Genomic DNA, 19,770 nt, shown 5'->3' with positions numbered 1-19,770 from the left:
GAAAAATAGGCACATATAAGAAGAGAGGCCCCTGTGCAAGAACAGTATATGGGCCCTCTGCAGCCCAATGGATCATCATAAGGCACAATTCCACCTGCTTTGGATGTAGCAGTGGCCCCCTTATTTCTTGGGCCCCTGTGCAGCTGCACAGATCGCAACAATGATATGTCCACACCTGTGACAGTGAGCCACATTGTATCCTGCAATGGGGGAGTGGACACACATATATTCTAAGTATTATTAGGGCTTTAGTCACTGAATAATGATACATAAGGAAAATATAACCATAGCTGTAGATACTGCTGCTAAATCTGTCCACGTTATCAGAGGCATTGTCCGACTTGACTTCACCAAGGGCAAAATTCCTTAAGCTGTACTAGCCAGGTTTGCTTACTTAATAACAGACTAATGTCTAGAATTTGGGATATTGAAGCCCACCCTAGTAAGTGTCCAAAAAAGGTATTAAAATGGCCACCTTTGGCCAGGATTAAGATAAGCCCCACCACTTTGTTTGTCAAGCTGTAATGTGCGCAGGGTGGTAGTCATGGGCGAGGAGTTGTTGTTCTCCCACACCCTGGCACCACACAAATAAACAGTGTCCCAGTTCACATGTGCTTTGGGTGTACTGCATAACATTCTCGTTTTGGCCGGAGGCCTCTGCTGTCTTCACGTTTCTGGATCCAGGAACAGCCGCACATAAATCAGGGGACACCAGATTTCATAACCAACAGTTAGCAGTCCATGTTCAATTGACTTTACAGCACAGTACGTTTCCACATTCTCCATTTGTTCGGCCTGAGCTATCCCTTCACTTGATGGCTCTCATGGCCCCTGGGTTACTTTATCTGGCCCCGCAGCTCCCTTGAGTCCCGTCTCCCTCACGTGTCTCCCTGTCAGGCTTCCACTTGTGGGAAGGGAATAAGGCACACTTTCCAGTGCCTATTTCTTGCCGTAGGCCCCAAATATTGCAGGGATGTCCGCAGAAAACCAGTAGCAGATGTTTTCATTCTGCCCAAACAGTCCTTACTTTTTGTGCCCTCCAGCCCTCTGGCCTTGAACGCTGCTAATACTCTCTCACTTACAATCTAATCTTCATCCATCTCTGTCTGACAAAAACCAGGAAGTCCTCCCCTTATTAACTAGCCCTGTGCCCATCCCAAGCTGGGTTGGCTGCAAGCATGTAACTGTATCCCAACCTGTGCAATATACTTCCTACTTACCATATATAGTGTGTCCATAACTGAATCTTTCCCATTCTAATTTAATCCCTATGTCCTATGCTATTCCTTATACTCTAATCTTAATCCTAGACTTTCCCCACACACTATACATGAATAACATTATACATTAATCACAATACATTACATTAACCACGTACATTAGTGCTCATAGAAATCTATGCAGTTCCACATATTAGAACAGTCACAAATCGGCACACATTTTGTACAGTCACGGTTTAGAGAGGGAGAGGCATATGACCGCCCCTGTCACGCCCTTACAAAGCTGAAGGATTGTCCTTGCAAAATTGGGATCAAGGCAGAGTTATGATTCTAGGTACTAGAGTTGGTACTTTATGATCCGCGGTACCCGGTCCATCAGACATGCCACTAGTCTGGGGCCAGCTCACCACTTTGTAAGTTTCTGAGCACGGAGAAAGCCATTCTTGGCCGGTGTGGCTCAGCGAAGATAAGGAGGTTGTAGCCGTTTTCCAAATAAAATGATAAACTTTATTCCAACATCTTTAAAATTGCGACATAAAGGAGTTGCATACACAAAATGGCAGGAAAATTTTTATCAAATCAATTTTTTCAGAGTTGCTTTATTTTTAGTTTTAGATTTCTTTGAGCAATGAAGAAAAAAATGGACATCGTTCTTTAATGCTTCTTGCAAGTGTTTTCATGAGAGCTGCGGACACCAAACAAAAACTGGTAGGGGAATTTAAAGTAAAAATATTGCATAATTTTAGTTGTTTAGAAGTAGTAAAAAGGTGGTCACAGTCCATAGGTCTTCATGGAAGCTGCAAACACAAAACGGTTGGACATATTTTTCTGAGAATATTTGCAAAGTTGCTTTATTTTAAAGTTTTAAATGCACTGAAATAATAATAAAAAAAAAAAATTTGATTGCAAAAGTGAATATACCCTTTAACTTCTCATCTTCTCCGCTGTTTTGACCATGGGGGTGAGTTAGGATAAAGGTCGTAATTCGCTCCGTCCAAACTTTTTCTTTTTTCGTTAAATTAACTTTTCTATGAACTCTTGAAATCTCCCTCATAAACCCGCTCTCGTGTACCCAGCTGATGAACCGTGAGATGATCTAACGTGTTTAAAACAAAAGATCATTGCTTCTTGCTTCCAGAGATTGTATCTTAATGAAATTTCACGTCTCCCATCCACCTTTTAACCACGGCAAAAAAGCAAAACAAAATCAACACGAAGGATAATTTCATTTTAGCAATTTTGCAAAATCCTATTCCAGAGTAGACGAGTTCTCGTCTAGGAGAATCACTTTTCAGCATGGAGTCCAAGTATCGGGTGTTTGCTTGCGCTTAGTCACGGCGTTCATTAGTGCCGAGCGCCATGTAACGGGAGGGTTGACATTTTTTTGCTATTATGCAGGCGGCGATGGGATGCACTCCATCTGAACTCTATAAATTATTTTGCTTCGTCAGTTCCAGTCTTTGTTGGATTTTTTTTTTGCGCCACCTCAGCTGGTTAATTATAATATTTTCTAATATGAATCATGTTCTGCCAAAAGGGTTTTCTAGCTGTACTTGATACAATTCTCGCCCCCGGGCTTCCAGGAGCGAAGGGCGCAAAATCCGATTTAATGGCATTCTTAAATTGAAATGTTTCCCGTCCGGCATTAGAAAGGTGTCCGCCGTGAAGAAGATTGATAGCGCCCGGTCTTGTTCATCTTGTAACCCCGTCAATGTCATCATTGTGGGCTCAGTCTAATGACTTTATGCTTTTGGGGGAGAATGAACTGGAACCTAATTAAATTGTTTTTAAATGGAATGTTTAATCAGAAAATGATCCGTTATTCAAAGGGAATCTGTCACCCCATGTGAGAGCTACATGATATAGGGGCAGAGACCCTGATTCCAGGAATGTGTCACTACTTTAAAGCCACATTCAGTATTCCACTCCTGATTTTGGCTTACAAATACTGATGTAAAAAAAATACTGACCAAATACTGAATGTGTGATTGTGGCCTTAGACTAGGTTCCCAATAATGAGCTTTTTGTGAGTTTTTGATGTTGCAGATTTTCTGCACCCATTGAATAAAATAGGTTACTTTGTGTTTTTTTTCTCGAAAATACGCAGCGTAAAAAAGATCCTCAAAAGTTCACCATGGGAACGTAGCCTAATGGTTGCTTCAGTTTTGATTAAAATACCTGTTTTTGAGATGATTAACAAGTTCCCCCTGTGTAGTTTTAGGCTGATCTCTCACCTTCCTCATGATCAAGGATTCCCCACGAGGTGAGATTTTGCGTGGTGCGCCAGATCAATGTCGATTGACAGTCATTTTGTATTTCTTACTATTGCACCAACAGTTGTCTCCTTCTCACCCAACATCTTACTTATGGTTTTGTAGCCCATTCCAGCTTTGTGCAGGTCTTTTGGGCCACAGGCCGCCAACAGGTTGCGGTTTACAAGACGGAAAGTCCTTTATGGCTCTCTGCTCTACACAGTTCAAAGTTTTGCTTACCTGGAGAACCTGGTCAACCGAACGAAAGTCCATGATATCTGCCCAGTCTTGGATCTTTGGCCCTACCAATTCCACTGCTGCAATTTTGCGCCCCTGAGAATTTTGTGCCCAGGAAAACAATCCCTGTGCCATCATCCTCCATGCTATGCCACTGATGGACACTACAAGGGTCACCCATGTAGGAGATGGTCCCCTGATCATAATAGAAAGAAATTCTGGAAATAAAGTGTTTTTATGTGGTAGGATTGTGGGTGAAGCGTCCCCCGCCCGGCTGCCGGAGCTCCGCTCTTGTCACACAGTAGTCAGAGGAATGCGGCAGCATTTTCGTCTTGTAATTTCCCTGTGTGAAGTGGTGAAAGCGCCTCATTCACAGCTCCAGATTAGGCCACTTTCATCCGAGGAAATCACTAACCTCATGGAAAACCTGACTCATGATTCCAGTTCCCCAGAGGAGCGGGCCGCCTCTCTGCATTTCATTTTCACATTTGCCTTTCGGAGTCTCTCTTTGATTCTGATCAAAAAAAAGTTATATATGTATAAGACAATTTTATACATAAAAATGGAAATGATAAAAAATTGTATAAGTTACTGGGAGATGACCGGAACTTATGGGTCACCAGGCTGATCATATTTTAGGGGAATTTTTCAGCGAATGCGTAAATGGATGTTGAGGAAGTGAAGATGGATCCAGCTCAACACACCAGGCAATTGATTAAAATTCAACAATTTTTATTGTCAAATCCTTTTAAAAATTTGTTGAAAAAAAAACAAAAAATGGACATCTTAGACGACAAAGCATATATTATGGGGTGGTGTGTATAAAAAATGCCATACGCATTTCGAGTAAAAAAAACTCTTGAACACTGGCTAAATGGAAGTTACATAGAGTCCATGCTTGGAGTTGTATTTTTTTTTTTGTTGTTAAAGCTCTACACATGTATTTCATAGAAATTAATCATGGAAAGAAACCACATGTCCAACACACAACGTGCAAGGGATAAGTTGGGCAATATTACAACATATATATATCCGACATGCTACAGTCCCAAGTAATGGTGAAAAATACAAAATGTTTTTATTGGTAAAAAAAATCATGGTTAGGAAAATGGCGACAGACCATCATGTGATGGAAAAAGAGACAGGGATGCAGTATATTGCTTAATAATGACTCCAGTATATTCAGGGGCTCCTGAATGCATGTGTGTCCACCCTGACGCGCGTTTCGGATCAGCCTTCATGGATACTCATGCATTCAGGAGCCCCTGTATATACTGTGGTCAATATTAGGTCATAAACTGCTTACCTTTTTGTAGTACTTTGTACAATTCTGTTCAGTATAATTATTAGAGACAATTAGAAGTCTTGACACCCATTTACTCAGTTGTTATGTAGGTTATTTGACCATTATCTATATCTATGTAGCATCATCTTTATGTTGTGATATATTGTATATATTTTGCTCATGCTCCTGTTTTATGCGTCCTTGTCTCTTTTTCCATCACATGGTGGTCTCTCCTCCTTTCCCCAACCTTGCTTTTTTTTTTACCAATAAAAACATTTTGTATTTTTCACCATTACTTGACACTATTGATTGTCGTTTTTCCTGCTTTTCTACATGTATTTCATAAAACATTTCATGCTAATTTACATTATTCTAAAAGGAATAGTTAAAGCGGACCGGTCACCAGCTCAAATGTGTCCAGTTTTTGCTCTCATTTTATTCCTGTTGCTCCCCTGATTGTCTTTTTTTTGTAATCCCCCCATATGGTTCCAGAGATATAGAGCTTTTCATTCGCTATTTTTTATGATCTTTACAAAGGGGCAGTGCTACAGGGTAATTATGCAGAGCAGCCTAAACACACACCCCAGAGGTTCCCATGAGTCACACCCACCTGATAAAGATGATAAAAATTGGTGCTAAATAAAAAGGCCCATATATCTGGAACCATATGGCTGATTAAAAAAAAAAGCTGAAATACTCGAGAGCAGTGTGAATAAAATGAAAGCAAAAACGATACACATTTGACCTGATGACAGGTCCCTTTCAAGCCTAAAACAAATTTGGCATTGGTGGGATTTCCAAATAATTTCCTTAGCATAGTGTCATCAATGTCTGATCAGTCCGGGTCCGATACCCGGCACCCCGCCGATCAGCTGCTCTCGGTCAATAGGAGGCAGATGTGCAGTTCCCTGACGCGGCCACTATCAGAAAACGGGGCAGATCCGAAATGGAGTATTTCCTTCCATCGGCCTTCGACACCGAGGAAAGTTGATAGGTGGGGGCGCCGGGTGTCGGACCCTGACCAATCAGACATTGATGACCTATCGTAGGGATAGGTCATTAATGATAAAATAATGAACAACCTCTTTAAATTGAAAATTTGAGTAATATAAGATAGATTGCTTACTATGGACAAGACCCAGCTGTCCAGGGAATCCTGGGTTTATAGAAAGTCTTCTGTTCAGAATCCTCAGTTCTTGATCAAAACAGAGACTAAGTACAAAGAGTGTCACTCACTGTAGAGGATCTGTCCTTTATGACACAGTCCATTTATATATATGGTAATGCCTCATTTTTCCTGTGGGGGTGCTGCAGGCAAACTGAGCACTTTCTACCAGGTTTCCCAGCTGATTACAGCTGATCCCTGGAGTCACAGGACAGGGACAGTCTTCATCAGTGCACCCTTCAAATTAGTAAGTATTGTCCAAAGCGATAAAATAAATAAAGCCAGATAATACCTATAGTATCAATGTATTGTGGCTTGTATTGTTCTAATAAATGCAAACCATAAGCACAATTTTTTTTTTTTACAATATAGCAAATGTATAGAAATGCAAATACAGTATATACCAGTTGCTGTAGACACTAATGTTTTTCAGTAATTTACTTTTTTCTTTTTATATATTGTTTTATAGAAGTGATTAATGAATAGAAGCAGCCGGTCTGGTTGCGGAGGTCCGTTGAGGATACCTCTGCCGTGCCATGAATATGCGTCTTTGTCTGCCCATCTGTGTTCACCTGACATTCCATAACCACTAACAATGTGCCTCTGTATTATGCAGAAGAAAACAGCAAGCTTTATTCCTGCTTACCCTCTGTATATAAGTTTTATTCTTAGTAAAAAGGACTTTATTTTTGCAATCTAATCTGGTTTCTTCATGAGTTTAAAGGGTTCCGGTGCCGCACAATTGGTGCCAGAGTATATCCTGAAGGTGTCCACCCCAGAACCACAATCACACACACCCAAGGAACTCTATATAAAGTGTTTAGGGGCGCGGATATAGATGTCGGCCTAATTTACCCCTTACACCTGAAATGGCGTAGTTGGCAGGATGTGGTTTCCCCCCCAGGAAGCATTTGGGGTACAGAAGACCCGGGGTACAGAAGACCTGTAGAGCAGACGAGGGGGTGCCTGAAGATAGATGGCCCAACATGGAGTCCAGAAGCATGTGCTCAAAGATGGCGATGGCTGGTGAGCTGAGAAGAAGATCCACCTTTCATGGGAGTGAATGGTGCCTGGGAGCGCAAGCCCACTGGAGTGTTGGCCCGGAAGAGGGTATGCTCTGCTGCCAAGACGCGGCCCAAGATGGAAGGTGTGTGCCGAGGAAGGTGCGGTGCAAAATGAAAAACGGTGAGCGCGGGAGGCGGTGGCGAAGGCAGAGTTGCTGAATGCTATGTGGCGGACATGTCAGATGACACAGGGTCTGGGGAGCAGAAAGCCTATGGTCAGATAAGGACCGGCAGCAGTCGAGGGAGAAGCTTCATGCTGTGCAGAGTGGCGGAGAGATGATGGCTCGATACCTTGCAGCATCAGAGGCAAGGAGTGATGAGTTGGAGCTCGGACTGGCCGGGTTATCGTTCAAGTGAATGCGGTTGAGGCCGGTGCTGACGACTGACGCCATGTTGTGTCACGGGAAACACTCAGCCTGGTTTGGCTTTCTACTTTAGATAACTTCAGTGAACGTTCATGTGAATTTTCTACAACCCTCCTCATCAGAAGATGTTCCTGTTTAGGTGTTAACTTCTGTGGTCGTCCCAGGCGTCTCTATGAGATGGTTGCATTTCCACCTTTGTTAAATTTGGACCATGTGCACTCTAGGCATGTTTCCATTTTTTTATGCTGTTCCATGTGCTAGCTTCCGGACTTGGCAATCTTGCAAATTTAACCATATTAAGGCAATGGAAAAATGAAAATTAGAATAAAATGAGTCCACGTACCAAAGAAGCAGGTTTATTGGAGGAAGAGGACAAATTGCAGGATACTTTGGTTTTAAGATCCTATGCAGAGGTTTTCGTACAATATAATAAGTCTCAGTTAGTAAGCGAGCTCACATTTATATTACAATTGTACAATCGGCATCACGGCAGATTATTCTCTCTGCACCAATGCAATGTCGTGTAGCACCGAGGTACGATTCTGCACCCATGTACAGTGTAGTCTCATTACCCTTCCAGATGACTTCATTTCACTTCTTTATTATTACCTATGTATTCAGCCAGAGCTGAAATCTCTCAGGAGCTGCCTGCTGCGAGCGCTAGAGATAAGGATTTCAGTGAGATATTGATATAAAACCATGGCATGAATTTCTGTGAAATTACTCCTCGTAGGAGGTATCCATTAAGCGGAGATGGAGGCTCCCTGTAGTGAAATTGCTGGTATCAAAGCAAAAATTGCAGAGCTTGGTTTTCAAACATTTTTTTTTATTAGATATTTAAAAAATAAACAAAAAACATCAAAATTTGATGATTATGTTTATTCTCCAAATATTTTATTAATGGTAACATATTAAAGAGATTATCCAGGCTGCTTTCTTCCAAAAACAGCACCAAACTTGTCTTAGGTTTTTGGATGTTACTACACCTCAACCCTATTAACCTCAAAAGCAGCCATGGCTTTCTAATGCTGGATAACCACGTTAATGGCGGTTCTTTAGTGGGGTAATGGATAAAAAAAATACCTTTAAAAGGGGTTAAAGAACTTGTCCAATTTTGAGGACTTTTTTTTTTTACATTGAGTTAGAAATAATTTTTTAATTGGGTGTGTTTAGAAAAATGTTGCACCGTTTGCCATCTAAAGCCTCTGTGTTCTTTTGCTGGATGCAGAATGAAAATCCATCAGTGAGCTTGTTAAGAAGGGATAGTTTGTAGCTATTTTTTTTTGTATGTGCAAGAAGACAAAGATCCTGTAAAACTGTAAAAGCCAAACTGAGCACAATTTTTAATCAAACCTAATTGTAAAAAATGATTGTTAGCCTCAAATACAGTATGCACGCGTTTAGTAAAAAAAAAAAAATTATCTCAAGAAGTGGACAACACCTTTTAATTAGATAAAAAAAAAGTAATACTCATCCTTGCAGATCAGTCATTTCCCTTTCCAATGCTTACATGGTCCCCACAGTTCCTAGAAATGTCTGTTCAGCCCATCACTGCCTGCAGTGGTGACTGTCCTCCTGACATTTTCCGTCATCGAGACTGGACCATTGGGGACTAGATAATGATCAGAACAGGAGATTAGTTTGATCAGTAAAGGTAAATTTTTATCTCCTATGTTTTTCTTAGCCCTATTTGGGTATATAGACGACATCACTTGAGCAAAATGCCAAAGATGGTGTTTATATTGTACTTAGACCCTGACCTGGGTCATTAAGAACAAATCTGTGATGGTAAAAAGGTCACTGGACCGATTCCTAAAAAGAACCCCTACTTTTATACTCTATTAGGTTATACAGATGACTTTACATGACCAAAAAGCCACTGGCGGTGGTTACATCTGACACAGACCATTAAGAGCAGCGCGTGACTGTACATGGGTCGCCTGACCGACTAATAAAGAATGTTTTGATTAAATCTGCATTTCACAATTTGACCCTTAATTCACTGATTCTGGGGGGAATTAGTGAAAATAATTAAACTCGCAGTTGTGGATCTCATCAATTTATTGAGATGTCTGTTTGCTCAGTGAAGCAGTGAGATGTGATTTTCGGAGATGGTAATTCTGGTTTCTGTTTCTGTCTTTCAGCATACAGATCTGTGTCAGTACATGGACAAATACCCCGGGGGTCTACATCCTGATAATGTGAAGGTAAGACATAATGAACAACTGAGATTATTAGATAAAAGTCGGATAAATCCACCAATTTCGGTGGGATTGGAGAACCAGTTAATATGTATGTGACTGTTCCCCTATAGATGAAGTCAGGGATAGAAGGATCCGGCCATTGGAATTTCAATGGCGGCCGATCCTTTTTATTTGGCCCCGCCAAATGTTGGGGGATAAGCAATTGCCAGAGGAGTGTATAGGGGAGTCGGGAGAGATGGCCGAATTCTCAGCCAACTTCTATCTAACGTGAATGGCCTGCCTAATGTGTGCGCACCCTGGTGGCCAGGGGTGGATACTATATAAGTAGGGGTTTACTAATATATTTAGGTGATGATGTATCAGATAAAACTCAACATAACTATAATGTATTTACTGTAGACGTTGCCCCTAGAGATGAGCGAATCTATTTGCAGGACGCTGGTTCAGCGGCTAAGTCAGTGGTCTATGGCCGCCAGACGGGAGCCCTGCATACCCTCCTACCTGCTGGAATCCCCTATTCCTGTTTTGATCAGTAAGCGTCTTTCCAAGCCTACAAATCAAAAAAGATTTTTCCAGGATCGCAGGATTCCATTTCGGTAGCCATAAATGGCTCACGTGGCCGTTGGACATGGGTCTTGCAAATTGATTCGCTCATCTCTAGTAGCTATACCTCTCAGCTTTGGAATCCCCATTAAAGCTATATATTTAAGAACCACCCTATCAAGGAATAGCCACCTTGGTGCATACTTACTCCCTCTAAGACTTATTTCATGAATCAATTCCACTAATAATGGGGCAGGTGGGAGGTATGGACGTAGCCCCCAATGCTTATGGAGCTTGTGTATAAAGTAGCCCCTGTATTAGATTGGCTCCATGTCCTTTAAGTTGACCGTAACTTTAGCATTCGCAGACAAAGAATGAAGAACCTGGCTCATGTGTCTCTCTGCCTCTGTCTTCACCAGTGGTGGGCTTCAGTTGTTTGGTCTCAGAAAAGATTCTGATGTTCTCCTTATCTACGCCGAATATGCACATGACCTCTAATTTTTACTGTTATTCTTGTACACACAGAATGGTGGTGTATAGAGCGCAGGGTGAGCATGCCACATCTGCTCCTTTCGTTCTCTATGACGTTGCTGAAATGGCAGATGCAGTATTTGGCTATTGTTGGCAGTCCCATAGACAATGAATGGAGCGGACAGCCCCCTTTTCAGGATCCTTGATGGTTCCAGTAGTCAGACCCCCAACCAACTCAGCAAGTTAGCACCTCTCCTACCAATAGAGGATAACTCATATACTTGGTACAACCCCTTTAATGTACAGTAATAAAAATAAAGTATGAAATTAGTATTAAAGGGCTATTCTCAAGTTCTTTAATAGGTAAAAATGCAAATTGTTTGTAAAAACAACAAACTTTGCAGATCACTTCGTATTAAAAATCCTCCTTTTTCAAGAATGAATGGAATTTCATTTTTTACTTTGCTATGGTTACCGGCCACCTCTGCTGTCTATTAGAGGTGGTTGGTATTCTAGGCAAGGATCACAGCGCTTATGTAGCACCCCGAGGGTTCCGTTGCTACAGGGGTATTGCACCTCAACCAGAGGTGTGGTATTCCACTCCCAGGTAAGGATGGAGTGTGGACCAGGACTCAGTTAGCTGCACATATACATACACACACTCCTCATTTCCAGGGGACAGCTCGACGGTGCTCCCATTTATATATATATGCAGGCACAACTGACCATGTCCCTGGCTGGAGTGGGGAGGGGGGAGAGAACCCAGTGATGTAGGAGCGAAGGGGACGGTTTCTGGAGCATAGGAAGGAGCTCATTGGTTGCAGGTCACCTGAGCTCAGACACAGTAAAGTAGATAAAAGGTGGGGGCCATCTTAGGAGGGAGTTCAGTTCGTTCAGTCAGTCAGAGCAGCAGAGAGAAAGAGCTGACAGGGAGCTGCGGCTCAGCCTGAGCTCAGCTCCACGAGGCAGGCCTAGGGTGAAGGCCGGGGCCAGAGAAGAAGAGGAGAAGGAGAAGGAAGGAAGAAAGGTGGAGAGAAAGAGGAGTAGAAAGGCTCCAGAAACAAGAAGGCAGAAGGGACCCTAAGAACCCACGAGATATCGGGTGAAGGGTCAGGCAGAATAAGGGTACCGGATTCCCAAGTTGGTGGAGGTAAATTATCCCTCAGCCAAAGACCGGAGGTCGTGATCATATATTGGTGCGACCCCCAGCTACACCCACTAAGAAGGCCCCACATAGGATCAGGGAAACCGGTGACAGGTTTCACCAAGAGAAGGCCCGAGGCAGCTGGACAGAAGTGTGGTCACTGGTGGAGCACGAGAGGCCAGAGAAAGGATATAAGGGGGTCCTGTGCCATACTCCTGAGTTGCCTGGGGGTTGACCGAGCTCCTCACCTGGTGGACGCAGCACGGCTCGGGCAGTTATTGCCGGCAGAAGTGACTCGGATAACAACTGTGAGTAAAAGACCCTGGACTGCACCACTGACTCTGTGTGATTTCTGCTGCGTCTGCACCATCACCCCCAGCATCCTACTACCCTGCCCTGGGGATACACTCTTCCCGTGGGGAGTTATACTATCTCTGCTGCACACACCATCAGCCTCAGTGGACTGCCTTGCAGCGGCGGTTCATAATAGCCGCAATCCACGGGGGGTGTAGTCGGACATTAAATCATAAAAACCCTATAAAAGACTGCCTCTGGTTTGACCACCCTAAGCCATGGGACCGGGTCGCCGCCACGGAGACTACAACCCCCAGAGACCCGGCTCCGAGTAACCCTCATGCGTGCACACGCGGCCCAGGGGGCGCGTCACTTACAGGCTCTTTGTCTTAGAGCTTGTAAGTGCTGCTCCAAAACTTGTTTCCTAGGCAAGGATTGCAACACTTGCAAGCACGTTGTCTTAGATCTTGTAAGTGCTGCTCTGAACCCTGTTTCTTAGGCAGAGACCGCAAAGCTTGCAAATTCTTTGTCTTAGAGCTTGTAGGTGCTGCTCTGAGCCTTGTTTCCTAGGGACGGAGAGCAACACTTGCAAGCTCTTTGTTTTGGAGCTTGTAAGCACTGCACTGAGTCTGGACGGATTAGCTGAATGCATCTGTCGAGCTTTCCGTGCTTTTCCGAAGCTGCCTGTGCTATCAGTATCAGAGAGGGCACAGTTTGGGTCAGCGGCTCAGCCATGCCGCCCATCCAAGCTACCAATCTTGAGGAGCACACCGCCTCTTTGCAACAAGGAAGCCGAGAGGCAGCAGAGTGGTGCGTTCCTGAAACTAACTATTCAGACAACCAGTTAATCATCTTTCTTTAGAAAGTGCCGATATGTTCCGCAGCATTTTACAAATCAAAGGTATAAAGTAATAATGAATGACACATTACACCATTAAAAATATTCTTTCTACGTTTTCTGCTGCTTTATTGTTACAGCCTCCGGCCCTCTGACCCTCTGACCCTTTTATTCTTTTTTCCATAACATTAGTTGGTCTCAGGCCTCTTTTTAGAATTTTTCCATAATCCCTTTCTAAAATTAGCAGTTTAGTACAGATCTTTCCGGCGGTGGCAGCGGATGATAAATGGGATGAATTGGTTTGATATTAACATAGCGGATACAATACTGGCTTGTGTCCAGAGTCTGGGGGAGCCCGTATTAATGATGCCGTCCACACAACATCTCTGTTTTCAGACTGAACGGGCGAATTCAGCAAGACCCTTAATAAAGCTGTCTGAAACAATAGCGGGTGTCACGCTGGATGCGATCCAGTCCAGCACTCTCTTGTCTAACCATCTATTTAAATTAGATGATCCATCGACAAGTTACTTATATGAATCACTTCCTCTTGTTTTGGTGCTTTTATACTGTCATTCACATCACAAGGTCGTCGGAAATTGCCATTTTTTTAGATACACAGTACAGACCAAAAGTTTGGACACACCTTCTCATTTAAAGATTTTTCTGTATTTTCATGACTATGAAAATTGTATATTCACACTGAAGGCATCAAAACTATGAATTAACACGTGGAATTATATACTTAACAAAAAAGTGTGAAACAACTGAAAATATGTCTTATATTCTAGGTTCTTCAAAGTAGCCACCTTTTGCTTTGATGACTGCTTTGCACACTCTTGGCATTCTCTTGATGAGATTCAAGAGGTAGTCACCGGAAATGGTTTTCACTTCACAGGTGTGTCCTGTCAGGTTTAATAAGTGGGATTTCTTGACTTATAAATGGGGTTGGGACCATCAGTTGTGTTGTGCAGAAGTCAGGTGGATACACAGCTGATAGTCCTACTGAATAGACTGTACAAATTCTAAGTAAAGAAAAACGAGTGGCCATCATTACTTTAAGAAATGAAGGTCAGTCAGTCCGAAAAATTGGGAAAACTTTGAAAGTGTCCCCAAGTGCAGTTGCAAAAACCATCAAATGCTAGAAAGAAACTTGCTCACATGAGGACCGCCCCAGGAAAGGAAGACCAAGAGTCACCTCTGCTTCTGAGGATAAGTTTATCTGAGTCACCAGCCTCAGAAATCGCAGGTTAACAGCAGCTCAGATTAGAGACCAGGTCAATGCCACACAGAGTTCTAGCAGCAGACACATCTCTACAACAACTGTTAAGAGGAGACTTTGTGCAGCTGGCCTTCATGGTATAATAGCTGCTAGGAAACCACTGCTAAGGACAGGCAACAAGCAGAAGAGACTTGTTTGGGCTAAAGAACATAAGGAATGGACATTAGACCAGTGGAAATCTGTGCTTTGGTCTGATGAGTCCAAATTTGAGATCTTTGGTTCCATCCACCGTGTCTTTGTGCGACGCAGAAAAGGTGAACGGATGGACTCTACATGCCTGGTTTCCACCGTGAAGCATGGAGGAGGAGGTGTGATGGTGTGGGGGGGCTTTGCTGGTGACACTGTTGGGGATTTATTCAAAATTGAAGGCATATTGAACCAGCATGGCTACCACAGCATCTTGCAGCGGCATGCTATTCTATCCGGTTTGCGTTTAGTTGGACCATCATTTATTTTTCAACAGGACAATGACCCCAAACACACCTCCAGGCTGTGTAAGGGCTATTTGACCAAGAAGGAGAGTGATGGGGTGCTACGCCAGATGACCTGGCCTCCACAGTCACCAGACCTGAACCCAATCGAGATGGTTTGGGGAGAGCTGTACCGCAGAGTGAAGGTAAAAGGGCCAACAAGTGCTAAGCATCTCTGGGAACTCCTTCAAGATTGTTGGAAGACCATTTCCGGTGACTACCTCTTGAAGCTCATCAAGAGAATGCCAAGAGTGTGCAAAGCAGTCATCAAAGCCAAAGGTGGCTACTTTGAAGAACCTAAAATATAAGACATATTTTCAGTTGTTTCACACTTTTTTGTTAAGTATATAATTCCACATGTGTTAATTCATAGTTTTGATGCCTTCAGTGTGAATGTACAATTTCCATAGTCAAGAAAATACAGAAAAATCTTTAAATGAGAAGGTGTGTCCAAACTTTTGGTCTGTACTGTATATTTTTGCACGCCTGGTCGCTGGGGCCCACCGTGATCTGCGGTAATCTATGTTGAAGACTGATTGGGAATTTTCAACATCACTGCAGCTCCACCACTGGTGAAATTATGGATTACATACTGCCCATTAAAATTAATGGATTGTAAGTGTAACTCAGAGCAGGACGAGTCCTCCCCGAAGCGAGGGATGATCGTTGTAAACAAGGACCCTGAACATAGGGCTGACCCCTTAACTGTAGTGAACGCCATGGGTCCAACGAAATTGAGTGTAATGCCTGTCTTAATGAATATATATACACTGTTCAAAAAAATAAAGGGAACACTTAAACAACAGAATATAACTCCAAGTAAATCAAACTTCTGTGAAATCAAACTGTCCACTTAGGAAGCAACACTGATTGACAATCAATTTCACAGGCTGTTGTGCAAATGGAACAGACAATAGATGGAAATTATTGGCAATTATCAAGACACCCTCAATAAAGGAGTGGTTCTGCAGGTGGGGACCACAGACCACATCTCAGTACCAATGCTTTCTGGCTGATGTTTTGGTCACTTTTAAATGTTGGTTGTGCTTTCACACTCGTGGTAGCATGAGACGGACTCTACAACCCATAGAAGTTGCTCAGGTAGTGCAGCTCATCCAGGATGGCACATCAATGCGAGCTGTGGCAAGAAGGTTTGCTGTGTCTGTCAGCGTAGTGTCCAGAGGCTGGAGGCGCTACCAGGAGACAGGCCAGTACAGCAGGAGACGTGGAGGGGGCCGTAGGAGGGCAAAAACCCAGCAGCAGGACCGCTACCTCCGCCTTTGTGCAAGGAGGAACAGGAGGAGCACTGCCAGAGCCCTGCAAAATGACCTCCAGCAGGCCACAAATGTGCATGTGTCTGCACAAATGGTTAGAAACCGACTCCATGAGGGTGGTATGAGGGCCTGACGTCCACAGATAGGGGTTGTGCTCACAGCCCAACACCGTGCAGGACGCTTGGCATTTGCCACAGAACACCAGGATTGGCAAAGTCGTCACTGGCGCCGTGTGCTCTTCACAGATGAAAGCAGGTTCACACTGAGCACATGAGACAGACGTGACAGAATCTGGAGACGTCGTGGAGAGCGATCTGCTGCCTGCAACATCCTTCAGCATGACCGTTTTGGCAGTGGGTCAGTAATGGTGTGGGGTGGCATTTCTTTGGAGGGCCGCACAGCCCTCCATGTGCTCACCAGAGGTAGCCTGACTGCCATTAGGTACCGAGATGAGATCCTCAGACCCCTTGTGAGACCATATGCTGGTGTGGTTGGCCCTGGGTTCCTCCTAATGCAGGACAATGCCAGACCTCATGTGGCTGGAGTGTGTCAGCAGTTCCTGCAAGATGAAGGCATTGAAGCTATGGACTGGCCCGCCCGTTCCCCAGACCTGAATCCGATTGAGGACATCTGGGACATCATGTCTCGCTCCATCCACCAACGTCACGTTGCACCACAGACTGTCCAGGAGTTGGCGGATGCTTTAGTCCAGGTCTGGGAGGAGATCCCACAGGAGACCATCCGCAACCTCATCAGGAGCATGCCCAGGCGTTGTAGGGAGGGCACACAGGCACGTGGAGGCCACACACAATACTGAGCCTCATTTTGACTTGTTTTAAGGACATTACATTAAAGTTGGATCAGCCTGTAGTGTGTTTTTCCACTTTAATTTTGGGGGTGACTCCAAATCCAGGCCTCCATTGGTTAATAAATTTGATTTGCATTGATGATTTTTGTGTGATTTTGTTGTCAGCACATTCAACTTTGTACAGAACAAAGTATTCAATGAGAATATTTCATTCATTCAGATCTAGGATATGTTATTTAAGTGTTCCCTTTATTTTTTTGATCAGTGTATATCTGCAATGCAGGAGGTCATTTCGGTGTGTGCCATACAGCACATGTGTGGAAGGCTATAATCCAGTAATCATTGAAAAGGATCCAGTAAGCTAAAATTCTGGATTACTTTCAAACTGATAAAAAACCTGATGTACTTCATTAGGCCTCATTCACACGTCCGTTTTTGAATACGGGTGCTATCTGTGTTTTTCATGAATAGCACTTGTACCTATGATAATCTATGGTACTGTTCACATGCCCGTGATTTTTCACAACCCAAGTTGTCTGCGAAAAATCGCAGAGACATGTCTGCTTTTAATCCAAGGGTCGGCTCAAAATTCCCAATGCAAGTCTATGGGTCCGTTAAAAAATCGGACTGTGCTCAGATGACATCCAGTGCAGTCCGACTTTCATGGATTGTGAAAACAGAGGAGGTTCAAAATCCTTTTTTTTTTCCTCCACATACTAGAAAAACACAATAAAACTTGGACCAAACTGTGATCAAAGTCAGATGAAAATAATAGTTCAGTTTTTCTCGTACGTGGAAAATATATATAGGGCTGCTGGCCAGGAAGTCCTTCAGTGTGTACCGTAGAACACATGTGTGGAACCTTTGTTAGGTTCTGCTCCTCTTGCTTTAAAAAAAGTTTGTCTGTTTGTTCCTCTCTGGACGTGTAAATGGATAACCTGTGTTATCTTGATTATGACTATATATAAAGGGCTGATCTGCAGGAAGTGGTTCAGTGTGTGGCATAACGGTTCATAAATGTGTAAGACAAATGAGAGGTGTGGCAGCCTGGTAAGAAGAGAAGACAACCATCCAGTGCCTGCGCTTAGGCTCGGACTGGCCCATAGGGGAACAGAGGAATCCCCTTGTGGGCTCCTGTGCAGAGATGGGCCACCAACCTCACTGTATGGGCTGTACTTGGCAGAATTCCCTTGATTCTCTTGGCATAGAAAAAAGCAACATCTCATCATTCATTTACTAAAATACCCAGTTTATTATTATATAAAGGTGTAGGTAAATTTGGGAACTAGGGTAGTGTAATATTTGCATGCAGGAGAAAAATGGGTCCCTCAAAGTCAATGTTACTGGTGTGCCCTTGGCACCTCAGTCCGACACTGCCTGCTCTTGTCAGTAAGTGAAGACAAGGAAATCAAGTTTTAGCTCCCTGATGATCTTGACAAGCAAAACCTGTAACCCTGTCAGGAAGCAGTAATTGGGGAACGAGGAGCATGTCTGGCAATGGGGCAGCCTGAAGCCTTCTGCATGCCATTAGATAGCTATTCGGCTATCCCAATAGTTTTCCCTTGTTCTCAATGAGAGAGCTCCTGCCAGAGTCATTTGTTAGCGGCTCATACAGCTGCCGAATAAAAAGATAATCTGCTTAAATTCCACCCACCCAATCCTTATGTACCCCAACATATTCTGTCGGGAGGCTATCCTACACATTAGATGGTCAGCTGGTAGCGATTCCTCAACCTTTCATGTGCAGATCACCACGGTCAACCGTCAGTACCGCGGTGTCCAGATACATTCAGAGGGGCGAGAAATGGGCCAAAGGGGGCATGATCTAAAAGTGGGGGCGCGGTAATGCACACAGTGTTTGGCAATGTTCTCCACCCATCGCTCTCCTGCCTATTGCAAACAAATCTCAAGAAATTGTGATAATCTTACATTTCTGAAGAGTAGCAGCATTTTTTGATGGGGAGAAGAGCGCTGCAGGGTGCACAATTGTTGTAACACTAATGAGCTGATCAGAAACCATTTCTGCTGCTGTGACCCACAGCGATCACTTGTGATTTACTGGGGAACTTAGTAGTAAGTGTTTAAGTCCTTTGCAGCGCCATCATAGGAGAAATTAGGCATTACATAGTTTATTACACAAAAATAAAGAGTTTTTTTATAAACACGTTGGGCTCGATTCTTCATTACAATTGATCCTTTTTTTGTCTAGTTTTTGGTGTTTTTCTTTTTTTTCCTATTTGCAACTTATTTTTTTTTATTTGCATCTCTCTTTAACTCTATTTTATATATGTTCATCTTGTTTTTTTTTTTGCGTTTTATTTTTAATGTGCACTTGTTGGACTCTAGGGCTACCAGACATTTTTGGCTGATTCAACAGTTTCAGCTTTTTAAAATGTACCAAAAATTGTTAGAAATGTGCTTCACCTCCACCCTTGAGTGATTTTATGTATGCCAGATATTATGGTTCAAATTTTGTGCTATTTTAGCGAAAAGTGAGATGTTTTCCGCTAAAAAGGGGCAAAAAAGATAAAGACAAAAAGCATTTTTTATTTGGTTCAAAATTCACAAAAATATGTGTGTTATTTTGAAGAATTTGGTCAACCAATACTATCAGACAAAAAAAAGAAAAGTGACTTCAAACCCCCCACAAATGATGAATCCTATGATTAATATATTCTATTGATCTAAAGACTATTCTACCAGACCACATAATAAAACAGCTGGAAGTTACTGTTTTTTTTCTTTTTTCGATGAGCAGAAATCAATAATCTACAGATTATCTTTGACCTGACATTTTGGGCTTTGTTTGTGATTGTGTCATCACCATTGTCTGGTCACGATCCATCTTTCTACT

At 43.1% G+C, this 19,770-nt stretch overlaps 1 protein-coding gene across 5 annotated transcripts in view; it reads left to right on the top strand.

Moving 5' to 3' along the window:
• Positions 1-19,770, top strand: part of CDK14 (cyclin dependent kinase 14) — a 628,470-nt gene that overhangs the window by 269,796 nt on the left and 338,904 nt on the right. For all 5 annotated transcript variants that reach the window (XM_073677399.1, XM_073677397.1, XM_073677401.1 and 2 more), the window contains one exon: positions 9,733-9,795. In XM_073677399.1, the coding sequence (XP_073533500.1) occupies positions 9,733-9,795 (63 nt within the window). The remainder of the gene's footprint in view (positions 1-9,732; positions 9,796-19,770) is intronic.

This window comes from Phyllobates terribilis, unplaced genomic scaffold (genome assembly GCF_046119375.1).
Source record: "Phyllobates terribilis strain yellow unplaced genomic scaffold, ASM4611937v1 Scaffold_4__5_contigs__length_816908805, whole genome shotgun sequence".
NCBI classification, from domain to species: Eukaryota; Metazoa; Chordata; class Amphibia; order Anura; family Dendrobatidae; genus Phyllobates; species Phyllobates terribilis.
This window is presented reverse-complemented; position numbering and strand designations above follow the sequence as displayed.